Source organism: Dipodomys merriami, unplaced genomic scaffold (assembly GCF_024711535.1).
Source record: "Dipodomys merriami isolate MVZ:Mamm:240054 unplaced genomic scaffold, mDipMer1.0.p SCAF_12, whole genome shotgun sequence".
NCBI classification, from domain to species: Eukaryota; Metazoa; Chordata; class Mammalia; order Rodentia; family Heteromyidae; genus Dipodomys; species Dipodomys merriami.
Window position 1 is genome coordinate 12,153,070 of NW_027202493.1, and position 13,453 is coordinate 12,166,522.

Consider the following 13,453-nt stretch of genomic DNA (forward strand, 5'->3'; position numbering starts at 1 on the left):
AGTTACCATATATCCTTTCTCTGGAATACTATACATTTCTTGCCATTAGGTTTACAGAGCATTTTTTAAGATGTGAAAATCATATTAATGATTTGAAAGTTTTTGAAATTAATAAACATTAAAGTATTAAAAATAATATATGGGATAACTGAGATGATAAAACACTTAAATTACAAAAAGACCAGAAAAAATGCACTCAGTTGTTACCCATGATAAACTTTAGGATCCTGAAGATACATCTCAGTGGAAGAGTTTTTGCCCAGCATGCATGGAATTCTAGGTTTCTTACAGCGTACACACACACACACACACACACACACACACACACACACACACACACACACACACACACACACACACACACACACACACACACACACACACACACACACACACACACACACACACACACACACACACACCAGAAAAAATGCAGGTTTCTTACAGCGTACACACACACACACACACACACACACACACACACACACACACACACACACACACACACACACACACACACACACACACACACACACACACACACACACACACACACACACACACACCCCAGAAAAAATGCACTCAGTTGTTACCCATGATAAACTTTAGGATCCTGAAGATACATCTCAGTGGAAGAGTTTTTGCCCAGCATGCATGGAATTCTAGGTTTCTTACAGCGTGCACACACACACGCGCGCACACACACACACACACACTTGGGCACTGTCCCTGAAGGTTTCTTACAGCGTGTACACACAGACACACACACACACACACTTGGGCACTGTCCCTGAACTTTTTTTCTCAAAGCTAGTGTTCTACCACTTGAGTCACAGTTAGGACCTTCTAGATCATCAGTTGGAGATAAAGTCTCACAGACTTTGCTGTCTGGGCTGGCTTCAAACCATGATCTTCAGATCTCAGCCTCCTGAATAGCTACGATTACAGTGTGAGACACTGGTGCCCAGCTATAGTCATCAGTTTTTTTTTATTTTATTTCAGATATTTTTCTGAGCATTTGCTTCTGTATGGTGACTTTCTAATTTCCTCTGATTTGTAGGTTTTTTGTTTGTTTTGCTTTTTGTGTGTATGTGGAGGAAATAGGGAAGAGAATTGGAATAGCAATACTGACAACAAACACAGTGGCTTTTACATGCTAAGCAAGCCCTCTACCATTGAGATGTACTCTCAGCTATTCATGGTTGATTTTAAATGACAATCTTCCATATCTGCCTCCCTGAGGAATGGGGCACTGGCCCTTTAAATCCTCTAAGTCTCTGAGACATAAGAGCAATATTAAAAAAAAAAAAAGAGAGAGAGAGAGAGATCACCTGTTTGCACCTGTTATAAGTAATCAGTGACCAGAACACATTCTCCTTAGGTTTACTTTGCCCATTCTTCTTTAAGTGGTGTGCAAGTTGCTTTTGGAACACATGCACACCCAGCTGCTATGGGGCCACAGGAGTGGAAAAAATACCTGCCAAATGGGTTAAGTACAATATGCTATCTAAACCTTGCCCTGGAAATTCCAAAATAGTTACAACAGACAGACTCTTCTGTTGTAGGGAGGCATATTTCTGATGTGTACTACTCCATCTTTCCCCAGAATCAGTTTTGAACTAGTTTTGGAACTTTATTGAAAGTTGAAAAATGAGTCTCATAGAATTTCAAGATTTAACAGGTCAGTTGTTAAAAAAAAATGTAGCTTTTGGGGCTGGGAAGATAGCTCAGTAGTAGAGTACTTGCCTTGCATGCATGAGGCCCTGGGTTTGATTCCTCAGCACCACATAAGCAGTAAAAGCAGGAAGTCGTGCTATGGCTCAAGTGGTAGAACACTAGCCTTGAGCTGAAGAGCTAAGGGACAATGCCCAGGCCCAGAGTTCAGGCCCACGACCGTCAAAAAGAAATTGTAGCTTTAGAAGGCCAAATAAAATCACAGTAGGTAGGCAGTATCCTTCCCTTGGAGAAGGAAAACCAAGATGTTCATATAACCTCTATAAAATTAATAGTATATAACATAATTGCTTATTTTTATCTCAAGTATATCATTACTTAAGCATAATTTGTTTTTATATTTAATGGATATAATCTGGTGCCTATGGCTCATGTCTGTAATCCTAGCTACTCAGGAGGCTACAACCTGAGGATTGCAGTTCAAAGGTGGCCCATTCAGGAAGGTCCATGAGTCTCTTATTTCCAGCTAACCACTCAAAAGGCAGAAGTAGAACTCAAGTGATGGAACACTAGCCTTGAGTGAGAAAGCTAAAGAACAACCCCATGGGCTGGGAATGTAGCTTAGTAGTAGAGTGCTTGTCTAGCATGCATGAAGCCCTGGGTTCAATTCCTCAGTACCACATAAACAGAAAAAGCCAGAAATGACTCTGTGGTTTAAGTGATAGAGTACCAGCCTTGAGCACAAACAGGCTCAGGGACAGAGCCCAGGACCAGTCAAAAATAAAAAAGAACAGCACCCAGTCCCCAAGGTTAAGTCCCAGTACTAACTAGCACAATAATAATAATAATAATAATAATAATAATAATAATAATAATAATAATAATAATAAATAATATACTGAGTTTTAGAAAATTTGGTACAGAATAAAAACCTTCCAAAATCCCTATGATAATCATACTCTTTTATATCTATATTTAGTCTTTTTTTTTTTATCATTCTGTGCCAGTGATCTCAAGTCCAGATGCTATCCCTTAGCTTTGCACTCAAGGTTGACACTACCACTTGAGTCACACCACCACTTTCAACTTTTTGTGGGTTAATTGGAGAGAAGAGACTCACAGACTTTTCTTTCTGGGCTGGTTTCAAACTACAGTCCTCAGAGTAGCTAGGATTACAGGCATGAACCACTGGTGCCAGGATTTTATATTTTGTCTTCTCATCATATAAACAGATGTGCATGTGTAATGTGCTCTGTGTATCATGTACCTTGCTTTTATGGGGACTGTTAAAATTTATATTTTACATGCCATTAAATAAGTTCTCTAAACAGCAAGGTCCTACTATATTGCCTAGGCTGGCCTTGAAGTCCTGTATTCAAGAGTCCCTTCTTCCTTTGTCTCTCAAGTAACTGGGACTGTAAGACTACATTGTATTTCTCCTTTTGGATGGTTACACAGTGTTCCACTATACACTTCTACTATGAATTTGCCTCACAAGTTTGGAGGTTTTGTGTTTGCTTTTCAGCCAGTCTCACTGTGTGGCTCAGGCATGTCTTAAGCTCTCGATTTTGGTTCCTATTAACTTGCTTTGCTGGGATAACAAGTGTATACTGTCATACATGGCTCAACCTCAAACACATTTTTTTTTCTGTCAGTCATGGAGCTCAAACTCATGTCCTGGGTGCTGTCCCTGAGTTCTTTTACTAAAGGCTAGCACTCTACCGCTAGCACTAGCCACAGCACTACTTCTAGTTTTCTGGTGGTTAATTGGAGATGAGTCTCACAACCTTTCCTGGCTTTATTTGCAATAACTAGTATATGTCTGAGACAAGCAGAAAAGGTCAGATAAGTTGATGTTAGGTGAAATGAACCCCAAGATAAGTATTCAAATGTTTTTGCTTTCATGCAATTGTTCCTAACATATTTATAAGATGATTTCTTTCGGGCTGGGATGTAGCTCAGTGGCAAAGTGCTTGCCTAACTAGTGCAACGTCCTGGGTTTGATCCCCAGTACCAAAAAAAGAAAAGACAAAAAAAAAAAAAAAAGATGATTTCTTTGTTGCTTTGTATGTCCCTCCCCCACGGTATAACCCCTGTTTTCACTATTTGATGTTGGTATAATTTGTGGAGGGGAAGGGAAAAAACAAATCGTTTAAATAGGGATACAGGTGGACCCATTGCAACAATGAGATGTACAAATCGTTATGTTGAAAAATGAACTTTACAATTTTGTTGGGGGGGGGGAGAAGGGATGGGAAGGGGAAACAAAGGAGGAGGCAACCATGCTTGATAAGAAATGTACTCATTATCTTTCCTATGTAATTGTAACCCCCTCTGTATGGTATTTTCACAATTAAAAAATAAAAATAAAAAAACTTTCCTGGTTTTGAACCAGATCTCATACTCCTGAATAGATATGATTGTAGGTGTGAGCTACCAGCGCCCAGCTTGGAACACATTTTTAATGTTTGGATCTAAGTTTGGTTTGGTTTGATTTGATTTTGGTCATCTTTGTATAAGTAGTTTTTCACACATATGTATGAGTACATGCTAAGATATAGAAAGAACCCAGGGACACATTCATTCTAATAACCGCAGGCTGTCCTACCATTGAACTACCTTGGCTCCTATTTGCTAAGAATTGTTTTGTTTCATTTCATTTCATTTTTTTCCCAGTCCTGGGGCTTGAATTCAGGGTCTGGGCACTGTCCCTGAGCTGCTTTTGCTCAAGGCTAGCATTGTACCACTTGAGCCACAATGCCACACCTGGCCTTTTCTATTTATGTGGTACTAAGGAGTGGAACCCAGGGCTTCATGCATGATAGGCAAGCACTCTACAACTAAGCCACATTTCCAGCCCCTAACAATTTTTTTATTCATAGGTGTCAAATTACAGTCAAGGATAATGTATATTTTTACAGCTTGTGCTATGTAATGCCCAGTTGTTCTGTAAAAAGCTTTTACTAGTTAACAGTTCTATCACACCTTCACTACATCTGTGTATTATCCTCTTTTAAAGACTGTGAGGGCTGGGAATGTGGCTCAGTGGTAGAGTGCTTGCCTTGCATGCATGTGCTGCTGTGTTGGTTTCCGCAGCACCACATAAGCAGAAAAAGCTGGGAGTGGCGCTGGGGCTCAAGTAGTAGAGTGTTACTCTTGAGCTGAAGAGCAGAAGGACAGTGGCCAGGCCCAGAGTTCAGACCCCATGACTGACAAAAAGAAAAAGAAAAAAAAAGTTAACTTGCTTGGTAGTTACTTTGGTTTGCAGATTTTAAAAAGAATTTAATTTTTTCTTCTACCATGTATTGGTTAATTATAGTTGGTGTAACTTTGAAATGATAATTACAATCATGTATGTAGTAGTAAGGAACCAAACCCAGGGCCTCATGAATGCTAGACAAGCACTCTACCACTATGCCACATTCCAGCTCACATACATTTTTATATAGATGAACATACTTCTGGGCTTTGATGTTTTTCTGTTTGTTTTTCCTTTTGTCTTATGTTTAAAAGGCATATATGGAATTGCAAACCACCTATTCCATTTTCTATTTCTCACACACATTTTAAAATAATTTTCTGGGCTATTACTTGTATAGTCTTCCATCCAGGTTTTTACACTAAAATATCTGAAAGTAGATTTTTTTTTTTTAAATTGTATTAGAATTACGCTAGCCCCAGTTTAATTTAGAAAAGAAGTGATAAAAATCACCATGTTATATCATCCCATTCATTTGGAACATTAACAGTGTTAGCATTTTGTTGTTTGAAGCATGAGGATCTGAAAAATATTATGCTGAAATTTTTTTTCAGGTTCTCTTTGGAAAAGTGAAGAAAGTTCAGCCTTCTGTGGATAAAAACAAAGTTTCTTTGGATCCTTCTCCTAACTTTGATTGCCATATGTCAAAAACTGTACCTTCTGTGAAAGATACCATTGAGCTACAAGCCTACAACTCTGCAGTATGTTAACATCAAGGCTTTTTATTTGGAAGTCATATGCTTAATGCAGTAATCATTTTTATTTGAATATTCCATAAATTAATTACTAGTTTGTCTTTCAAGCAAAGCTTCACTTCAAGGCAACTATGGTAAACTTAAAAATTGCCAAGAGTACATTGAGAATGTTTCACTATGAAAAATGAGACATAAGATGATAGATAACATTAATTAGTTTGACTTAATCATCCATATAGTACTTTCCTGTCAAAACACCACATGTACTCCATAAATATATACCATTATGATTAATCAGTTAAAATAGTACTTTTAAAGTAAGGCTGTTCTGAGGCAATATCATTGGCTTTTTATACTTTGGAAAAGGAGCAAAAGAAAATTTTATAGATTAGGCATTTGGTGAGACAGCGTTTTCTGATCATATTTGGCTAAGATATTTTGTAGCTTTTTAATTTTTCCACAGAGGATTATGTCTTTTATACATGAGTAAATGAAGATAAATCTTATATAAATATCTATTATACTTCTATATATAAAAAGTACTAAGATGTTATAATTTTTTTCTACCAAGTTCAATATAATGGTCAGAGCATATGTAAAACATTTAACTTTGAATAGAAAATATTTAAAAGAATACATGAAGGGATGACATTGTCCAAAAAGAAACATGCTCTTTACCTAACTTATATAACTAACTTATGTAATAACAAAAAATAAAATTTAAAAGAAAAAAATACATGATGTCTGCATTTTGTAACATTGGTAGCCTACCAAGATTAAGTACTGTGGTCAGGGTAGGGGAGGAATTTTATATATATTTGACAAAACTAGTGTTGAAAAGTATAGGAGATTCATTGAAGTAGATAAAAACACATAACATTGTGCAGCTTTATCATTATTGAAATAGTTTATCAAGTCTTAACTGCCAAAATTTATCATCATTAATTTTCTTTTTAATTTTTAGGTATACTTCTATGAATATGATATCTATTCAAAGCCAGTAGATAAGCCAAGGCAGTGTCTACCTTATGCAGTGGTAACAGTAAAATTTATTGGTCAAAAAATAGATAATGGACACCTTACAACATCTTTAAAAGTCCTGACACCCAGACTTACTCAAAGACCTGGTAAGATTCATATCTTACTCTACTTCAGAAATATTTGTGCTGCTCTTGAATTTTCTGAATATTCTTTTCTAATAATGTCATTGATCTCTAAGCAAGATAGTGTGTTTTGCATTCAGTGTTGGTATTAAAAGATATAGAGTAATTCCTGCTATTACTGTAGCATATGAGTCTTTCCTGCTTTTCATTTGCTTATCTACTCATCTGGTGTGATTTTTTTTACCTCCTCTGTATTTTCATGTATCTTCTTTTTTTTTTTTTTTTTTTTTTTGGTCGTGAGGCTTGAACTCTGGGCCTGGGTGCTGTCCCTCAGCTCTTCAGCTCAAGGCAATCGCTCTACCACTTGAGCCACAGTGCTACTTCCGGCTTTTTCTGTTTATGTGGTGCTGAGAAATTGAACCCAGGGCCTCATGCATGCAAGGCAAGCACGCTACCACTGATCCATCTTCCCAGCCCCTATCTTCATCTTTTGTGTATAGAGGTTTCCTTTTGAATATCTTCTGCAATGCTTTAGTGGTCATAAATCACTTGTTTTTGTTCATCACAGAAGGGTTTTATCTTTCATTTATGAATGATAGGTTTGCTAAATAGAGTTATCTAGGATACTAGTTACTTCAGCACTTAAAATATCTCATTCCATTCCTGCTTCAACAGTTTCTGTTGAGAAATCTGCTGCTCTTCTGATGGACTTGACTTTATAGGTTGCTTGCCACTTCTACTTGTATCATCTCTTAATTAAATCTGTATGTCTTTTGAAAAAAAAAGATAGTATGTTTTACCTGTTTTCCATTTGTGGGTCTATGATCACCCTCAATGCTTTCTTTATTTTTTTGTCAGTCATGGTGATTGAACTCAGGGTCTGGGTGCTGTTCTTGAGCTAAGCTCTTTTGCTTAAGACTAGTGCTCTACCACTTTAGTTTTCTGGTGGTTAACTGGTAGTAACAGAGTCACAGATTTTCCTTTCCAGGCTGGCTCTGAACTGGGATCTTCAGATTTCAGCCTCCTCAGTAGCTAGGATTACAGGCATGAGACACCAGTGCCTGGTTCAAATGCTTCTTTTTTTTTTTTTTTAACTCTACTGATGATTGAACTAGGGCCTCACACTTGTCACATCACCAGCCTCTTTTTTTGTATTTGTTATTTTCAGGCTGTCTAGGCCAGCCTGGGTTTTGATCCTCCTACTTGTGCTTCCTTGTACACAGGTGTGCACCACCTTGCCCAGCCATTAGTTTAGATGAAATCTCATCACTTTTTTTGTTATACCCAGGCTGATCTTGAAGCCCTGCTGTCTGCCTCACAAGTATCTAAGATTATAAGAGTTAGCCGCTACAGCCAGCATTTTTTTTACTTACTTTGATCAATATGTGTTCATATAATTCTTCTATGTTGATAAGTATATCAACAGTTTATTCATTTTTAGGAGTAGATAAGGGAGTATTCTGTTCTATATAGATATAGATATACATGTACACATATGTATAGATGTATATAGATGCATATATGTATACATATAATTACTTTTTTATGTTTTTTGAATATTATGGAGCCAGCATTGCTGTTTGAACTCAGGATATCATGCTTGCTAGAAAGGTATTTCTACCATTTGGGCAAAGTTTTGAGGATTTAAGCTCTGTATTTCCTTTGTTGAAGTTGTTAAGTATTTTATTCCTTTTGATGTTATCATAAATAGAATTATTTTCTTAATTTCATTTGTGTATTCATAACAATATGATTAAATTTGTGTATTGAGCTCTGATACTTTGTAACCTTCCTGAGATCATTATTAGTAATCATCTTGTTAGTGTATTGCTTGAATGTCCTGTATACAAGCTCATGTCATCTATATAGTTTTATTTTTTTCTTTTCAACCTGGATGCCTTTTATTATTCATTTTTATTAGTTTTGCTTTCTTTTTGCATAATTGCCTTAGCTAGTATTTTTGAGTGAGATACTGAATTAGTGAAAGTACTTACCTTTATCTTATTCCTGAATTTAGGGTAAATGAGCCATTCTTTTTACCAGTAAGCATAATGGCAATTGTTACAGATTTGTCCTTTATTGTGTGAATCAGGTCCTTTTGTTCCTAGTGTATCGTGTAATTTTTATCATGAAAAAACATTGGATTTTGTTAAATGTGTTCTTTGTGTCTCTTGAGATAAACATGTGGGTTTGGGTTTTTATTTTATTAATGTGGCAAAATAAATTGATGTTCAGAAAGTAAGCTTTTCATTCCTAAGATGATCCCATCCAGTCATGGTATATAATTCATCTCATATGTTGCTGGAATCTGCAGTTTGCTTGCTGCAATTTTGTTGAGGATTTATGTGTCTATAAGAGATTACTGGTTTATAGTTTTCTTGTTCCACATGTTGCGTACAATATACCTTGACCAGACTCATCCTGTCTGTCATGTATTTAGTTTTCTTGAGATACCTTTGTCTGGATAATATTAATTCCATAGGATGTTGAGAAATATTTTTTGTGTGTTTGGAAGAATTGGTACTAATTCTTCTTTGAACATTTGATAGACTTTACAAATAAAGACTTTCTTTTTTTTTAAATAAGTTTTTTATTTTGAAAATACTGTACAGAGGGGTTACAATCACATGAGCAAGGTAATGAGTACATTTCTTATCAAACATTGTTGCTTCCTCCTTTGTTTTTCCCCTACCATCCCTTCCCTCCCATCTCCACCACTACATTCCCCCCCTTCCCCCTTCCCCCAGTAAAGACTTTCTGAGCTAGTATTTTTTTCAGTGATGTGTTAATAACTAATTCAGTTTCTTCACTATATGTGGGTGATTGTAGGTTTTCTGTTTCTTCATGCATTGATTTTTGTATTTTCTGTTTTTTAGCAATCTTATCCATTTTATTTCACTTACCTAATTTGTTAGAAAAACAATAGTTTATAATATTCCTTTATAGTCCTTTTTTTCCCCCATAAGGTCAATAGTAATAGCCTCCCTCTCATTCCTGACTCTTAAATTTGAGTCTTTTGTCTTTCTTTTGGTCAGCCTGGATAAAAGCCTGTCAGTTTTACTGACTTAAAGAACAAACTCTCAGTTTGTGTTTTTTCTGTCATATTATCTGTTTCAGTAATTTTTTACCTAATTTTTTATTTTCTTTCTTCTGCTTGCCTTTTCTTTTTCTGGTGTCAGAGGGTTTAGGAGGTTAGGTTACATTTTTAGATCTTAATGCAGATAATTTTCAAGCATGAACTTTCATGAACTAAGCATTGATTTTAGTTACCTCCTCCAATAAGTTTGGCTCTATTGTACCTTCATTTTTATTCATATGAAAGTATTTTATTTTTGTTTCAATGTCTCTGTTTTTGACACATTCATTTTTAGAACTGTCATTTCTTAGTATTTAAGAATATCATAGGTTTCTTTATAAATTTCTCAGTTATTCCATTTTGGTTAAATATATAGTTTGAATTTTATTTTTGTTTATGAAGTATTGTTTCATAGCCTAACATAGGATCTTTCCTGGCTGATGTTGGTGTGCACTTGAAAAAAAAAATAGGTGTAAGCTGGGTACTGGTGGCTCATGCCTATAGCCTATAGTCCTAGATATTCAGAAGGCTCAGATCTGAGGATCATACTTCAAAGCCAGGTTGGGCAAGAAAGAACATGAGACTCTATTTCCAATTAACCACCAAATCGAGAAGTAAACCTGTGGTTCAAGTGCTAGCCTTGAGGGAAAAAAAAAGGTTCAGAAACAGCACCTAGGCCTTGAGTTCAAGCTCCAGGCCCAAGTACAAAAAAGTATTTTCCTCCCAAAGGTTATAAAAAATATTCATATGCCCTGCTAGTAATCTTATGAGTTTTTTTTTTGGTGTTTTTTTGGATTTGTTGTTGTTTTGTTTTGTTTTGTTTTTTACCAATCCTGGGGCTTGAACTCAGGGCCTGGGCACTGTCCCTGAACTTTTTTTGCTCAAGGCTAGTGCTCTACCGCTTGAGCCACAGTGCTACTTTAGGCTTTTTTCTGTTTATGTGGTACTGAGGAATTGAACCCAGGGCTTCCTGCATGCTAGGCAAGCACTCCACCACTAAGCCACATTCCCAGCCCATGAGTTCGTTTAATAGTGTATTTGATTTTTATATAAGGAAACATGGGATCTATATATTGTTTTATTACCATATTCCTACTATTAAGTATACTCTTCTACTATAGGTTACTATAATTAATAATACACAGTTAAATGTAAAATTTTTGTTGAATTTTTTATTTTTAAATAATTGTACAAATGGTTTTCAATTTAACATGTCAAATTTGCAAGTACAATGTATCTTTATATATATATACAGAATTTAGAAATATTCTATATAGGTATTTACTGTATAAAATAACTTTATGGTACTGCAGTGATAAGTTTATAGCTTCATATATTTCATAAATCTTTTTTTTTTCTTTGGGTCCGGTCCTGGGACCTGAACTCTGGGCCTGGGCACTGTCGCTCAGCTCTTCAGCTCAAGGCTAGTGCTCTACCACTTCAGCTACAATGCCACTTCTGCTTTTTTCTTTTTGCTTATGTGGTGCTGAGAAATTGAACCCAGGGCCTCAGGCATGCAAGGCAAGCGCTCTACCACTGAGCCACCTTCCCAGCCCCATATTTCATAAATCTTGCAATGTTTTTATCATTGGTTTCTGTTAATATCATCCTAGAATTGAATATTTTCCAGGCATTTTTATGATAAATTGTTATTAGTTGAATATGCATTTTATAATTCCCTTATGAAATACATTTTTATAAATCTAGGAAAAACTTTGCTTATATTATCTAGTGTTTGTTTACATACACAAATGTGGCGCATCCCTAATCTAAAATATAAAATGCTGGGGCTGGGAAGGTGGCTCAGTGGTAGAAGGATTGCCTCGCATGCTTGAGGCCCTGGGTTCAATTCCTCAGCACCACATAAGCAGAAAAAGCTGGAAGTGGCGCTGCGGCTCAAGTGATACAGTGTTGGCCTTGAGATGAAGAGTTCAGGGACAGCACCCAGGCCCAGAGTTCAGGCCCCACGACTGACAAAAAATAAAAATAAAATATAAAATGCTGCAAAGTTGGAGATTTCTGGAACCTCCTATCCCTTTATCTCATACTTTATTTTTACCTGGTAGAGGGAAATGAAACAAAGTGTAAAGACCAGAGACAGTTTTGCCTACTAAAATATAGATGCTGCTATTAGGATATAAGAATTTTGCAAATGAATACAAAAAGGACTAGTATTTGAGAAAAAAATGTTTTCCTATTTAATATTTGTTAGAATACATTTTTTTCTTGATAGTAGTGTGGTTTCAACTCAGGGCTTCATATTCCTAGACAGGCATTAGCACTTGAGACATACCTCCAGCCCTTTTTGCTCTGGTCATTCTTAATATAGGGGCCTCACTTTTTTTTTGCAGAGGCTGGTCTGAACTACAGTCCTCCTAGTTACATTTCCCACCATAATTTGGATGACAGATGTGAAACAATATCTAGCTATTGTTGAAATAATATTTTACAAATTTTTTTTTTCCTGTTGTGGGGCTTGCAATCAGGGCCTGGACTCTGTCCCTGAGCTCTTTTGCTCAAGGCTACCACTTTCTACCACTTTGAGCCATAGAGCCACTTCAGGTTTTCTGGTGGTTAATTGGAGATAAAAGACTCACGGACTTTTTTGCCTGGGCTGGCTTTGAACAGTGATGTTCATATCTCATCCTCCTGAGTAGCTAGAATTACAGGCGTGAGCCAGCACTGCCCCGGCCTCACCAACTTTTTATCTAGTTAGCCTTGAACCACATCCTGATTTCAGCCTCGCAAGTATCTATCCAGTATTACATGTATAACACCCACACTTAACTACAAAAATCACTTTTTATAACAAATACTTTTAGTAAAGTTTAGACTAGGGTGAGAGGAGTTTCACACTGCATTATTTATACTTTATTCTTATTCATTCTCTTATATCTGCTTTTCTATTAAGAGCTCATTTAGCCAGGCTCCAGTGGATCACATCTGTAATCCTAACTTCAGGGACCTGAGTTCTGAGGATCACAACTCAAAGGTAGCCCAGGACAAAAAGTCTGTGGGACCTTATGTTGTTGTGTTGGTCATGGGACTTGAACTCTGGGCCTGGGCACTGTCCCTGGGCTCTTCAGCTCAAGGCTGGCATTCTGCACTTTGAGCATAGTGCCACTTCCAGTTTTCTATTGGTTAATTGGAGATGAGTCTCACAGACTCTCCTACCTGGCTTTGAACCACAGTCCTCAGATCTCAGCTTCCTGAATAGTTAGGATTACAGGCAAGAGCTACTAGTGCCTATGAGACTCTTATCTCCAATAAACTACTCAGGAAAACCATAGTGGCACTGTGGATGAATTGGTAGAGTGATAACTTTGAGCACAAAGAGTCCCAGGGATAGCACCCAGGCCTAGAGTTCAAGCCCCAGGACCAGCCAAAAAGAAAAAAACTCATTTTAATTACAGCTTAGTTATTAGATGAACTTTCAGTTGAAATCAATTTTCTTGTGTTAAGAAATTGTATAAACAGCCAGGTGTCAGTGACTCATGCCTATAATCCTAGCTACTCAGTAGGCTGAGATCTGGGGGGGGGGCACAGTTTGAAGCCAGCCCAGGCAGAGAAGTCCATGTGAGACTTTTACCTCCAATTAACCACTAAAACCAGAAGTGGCACTGTGGCTCAAGTGATAGAGCACCAA

General features: G+C 36.8%; 1 protein-coding gene across 1 annotated transcript in view; it reads left to right on the plus strand.

The window, feature by feature from the left end:
• Tex15 (testis expressed 15, meiosis and synapsis associated) overlaps positions 1 to 13,453 on the plus strand; it is a 64,475-nt gene that overhangs the window by 35,898 nt on the left and 15,124 nt on the right. The window contains exons 6-7 of the mRNA XM_070016239.1: positions 5,488 to 5,634; positions 6,593 to 6,755. Of these exons, the coding sequence (XP_069872340.1) occupies positions 5,488 to 5,634; positions 6,593 to 6,755 (310 nt within the window). The remainder of the gene's footprint in view (positions 1 to 5,487; positions 5,635 to 6,592; positions 6,756 to 13,453) is intronic.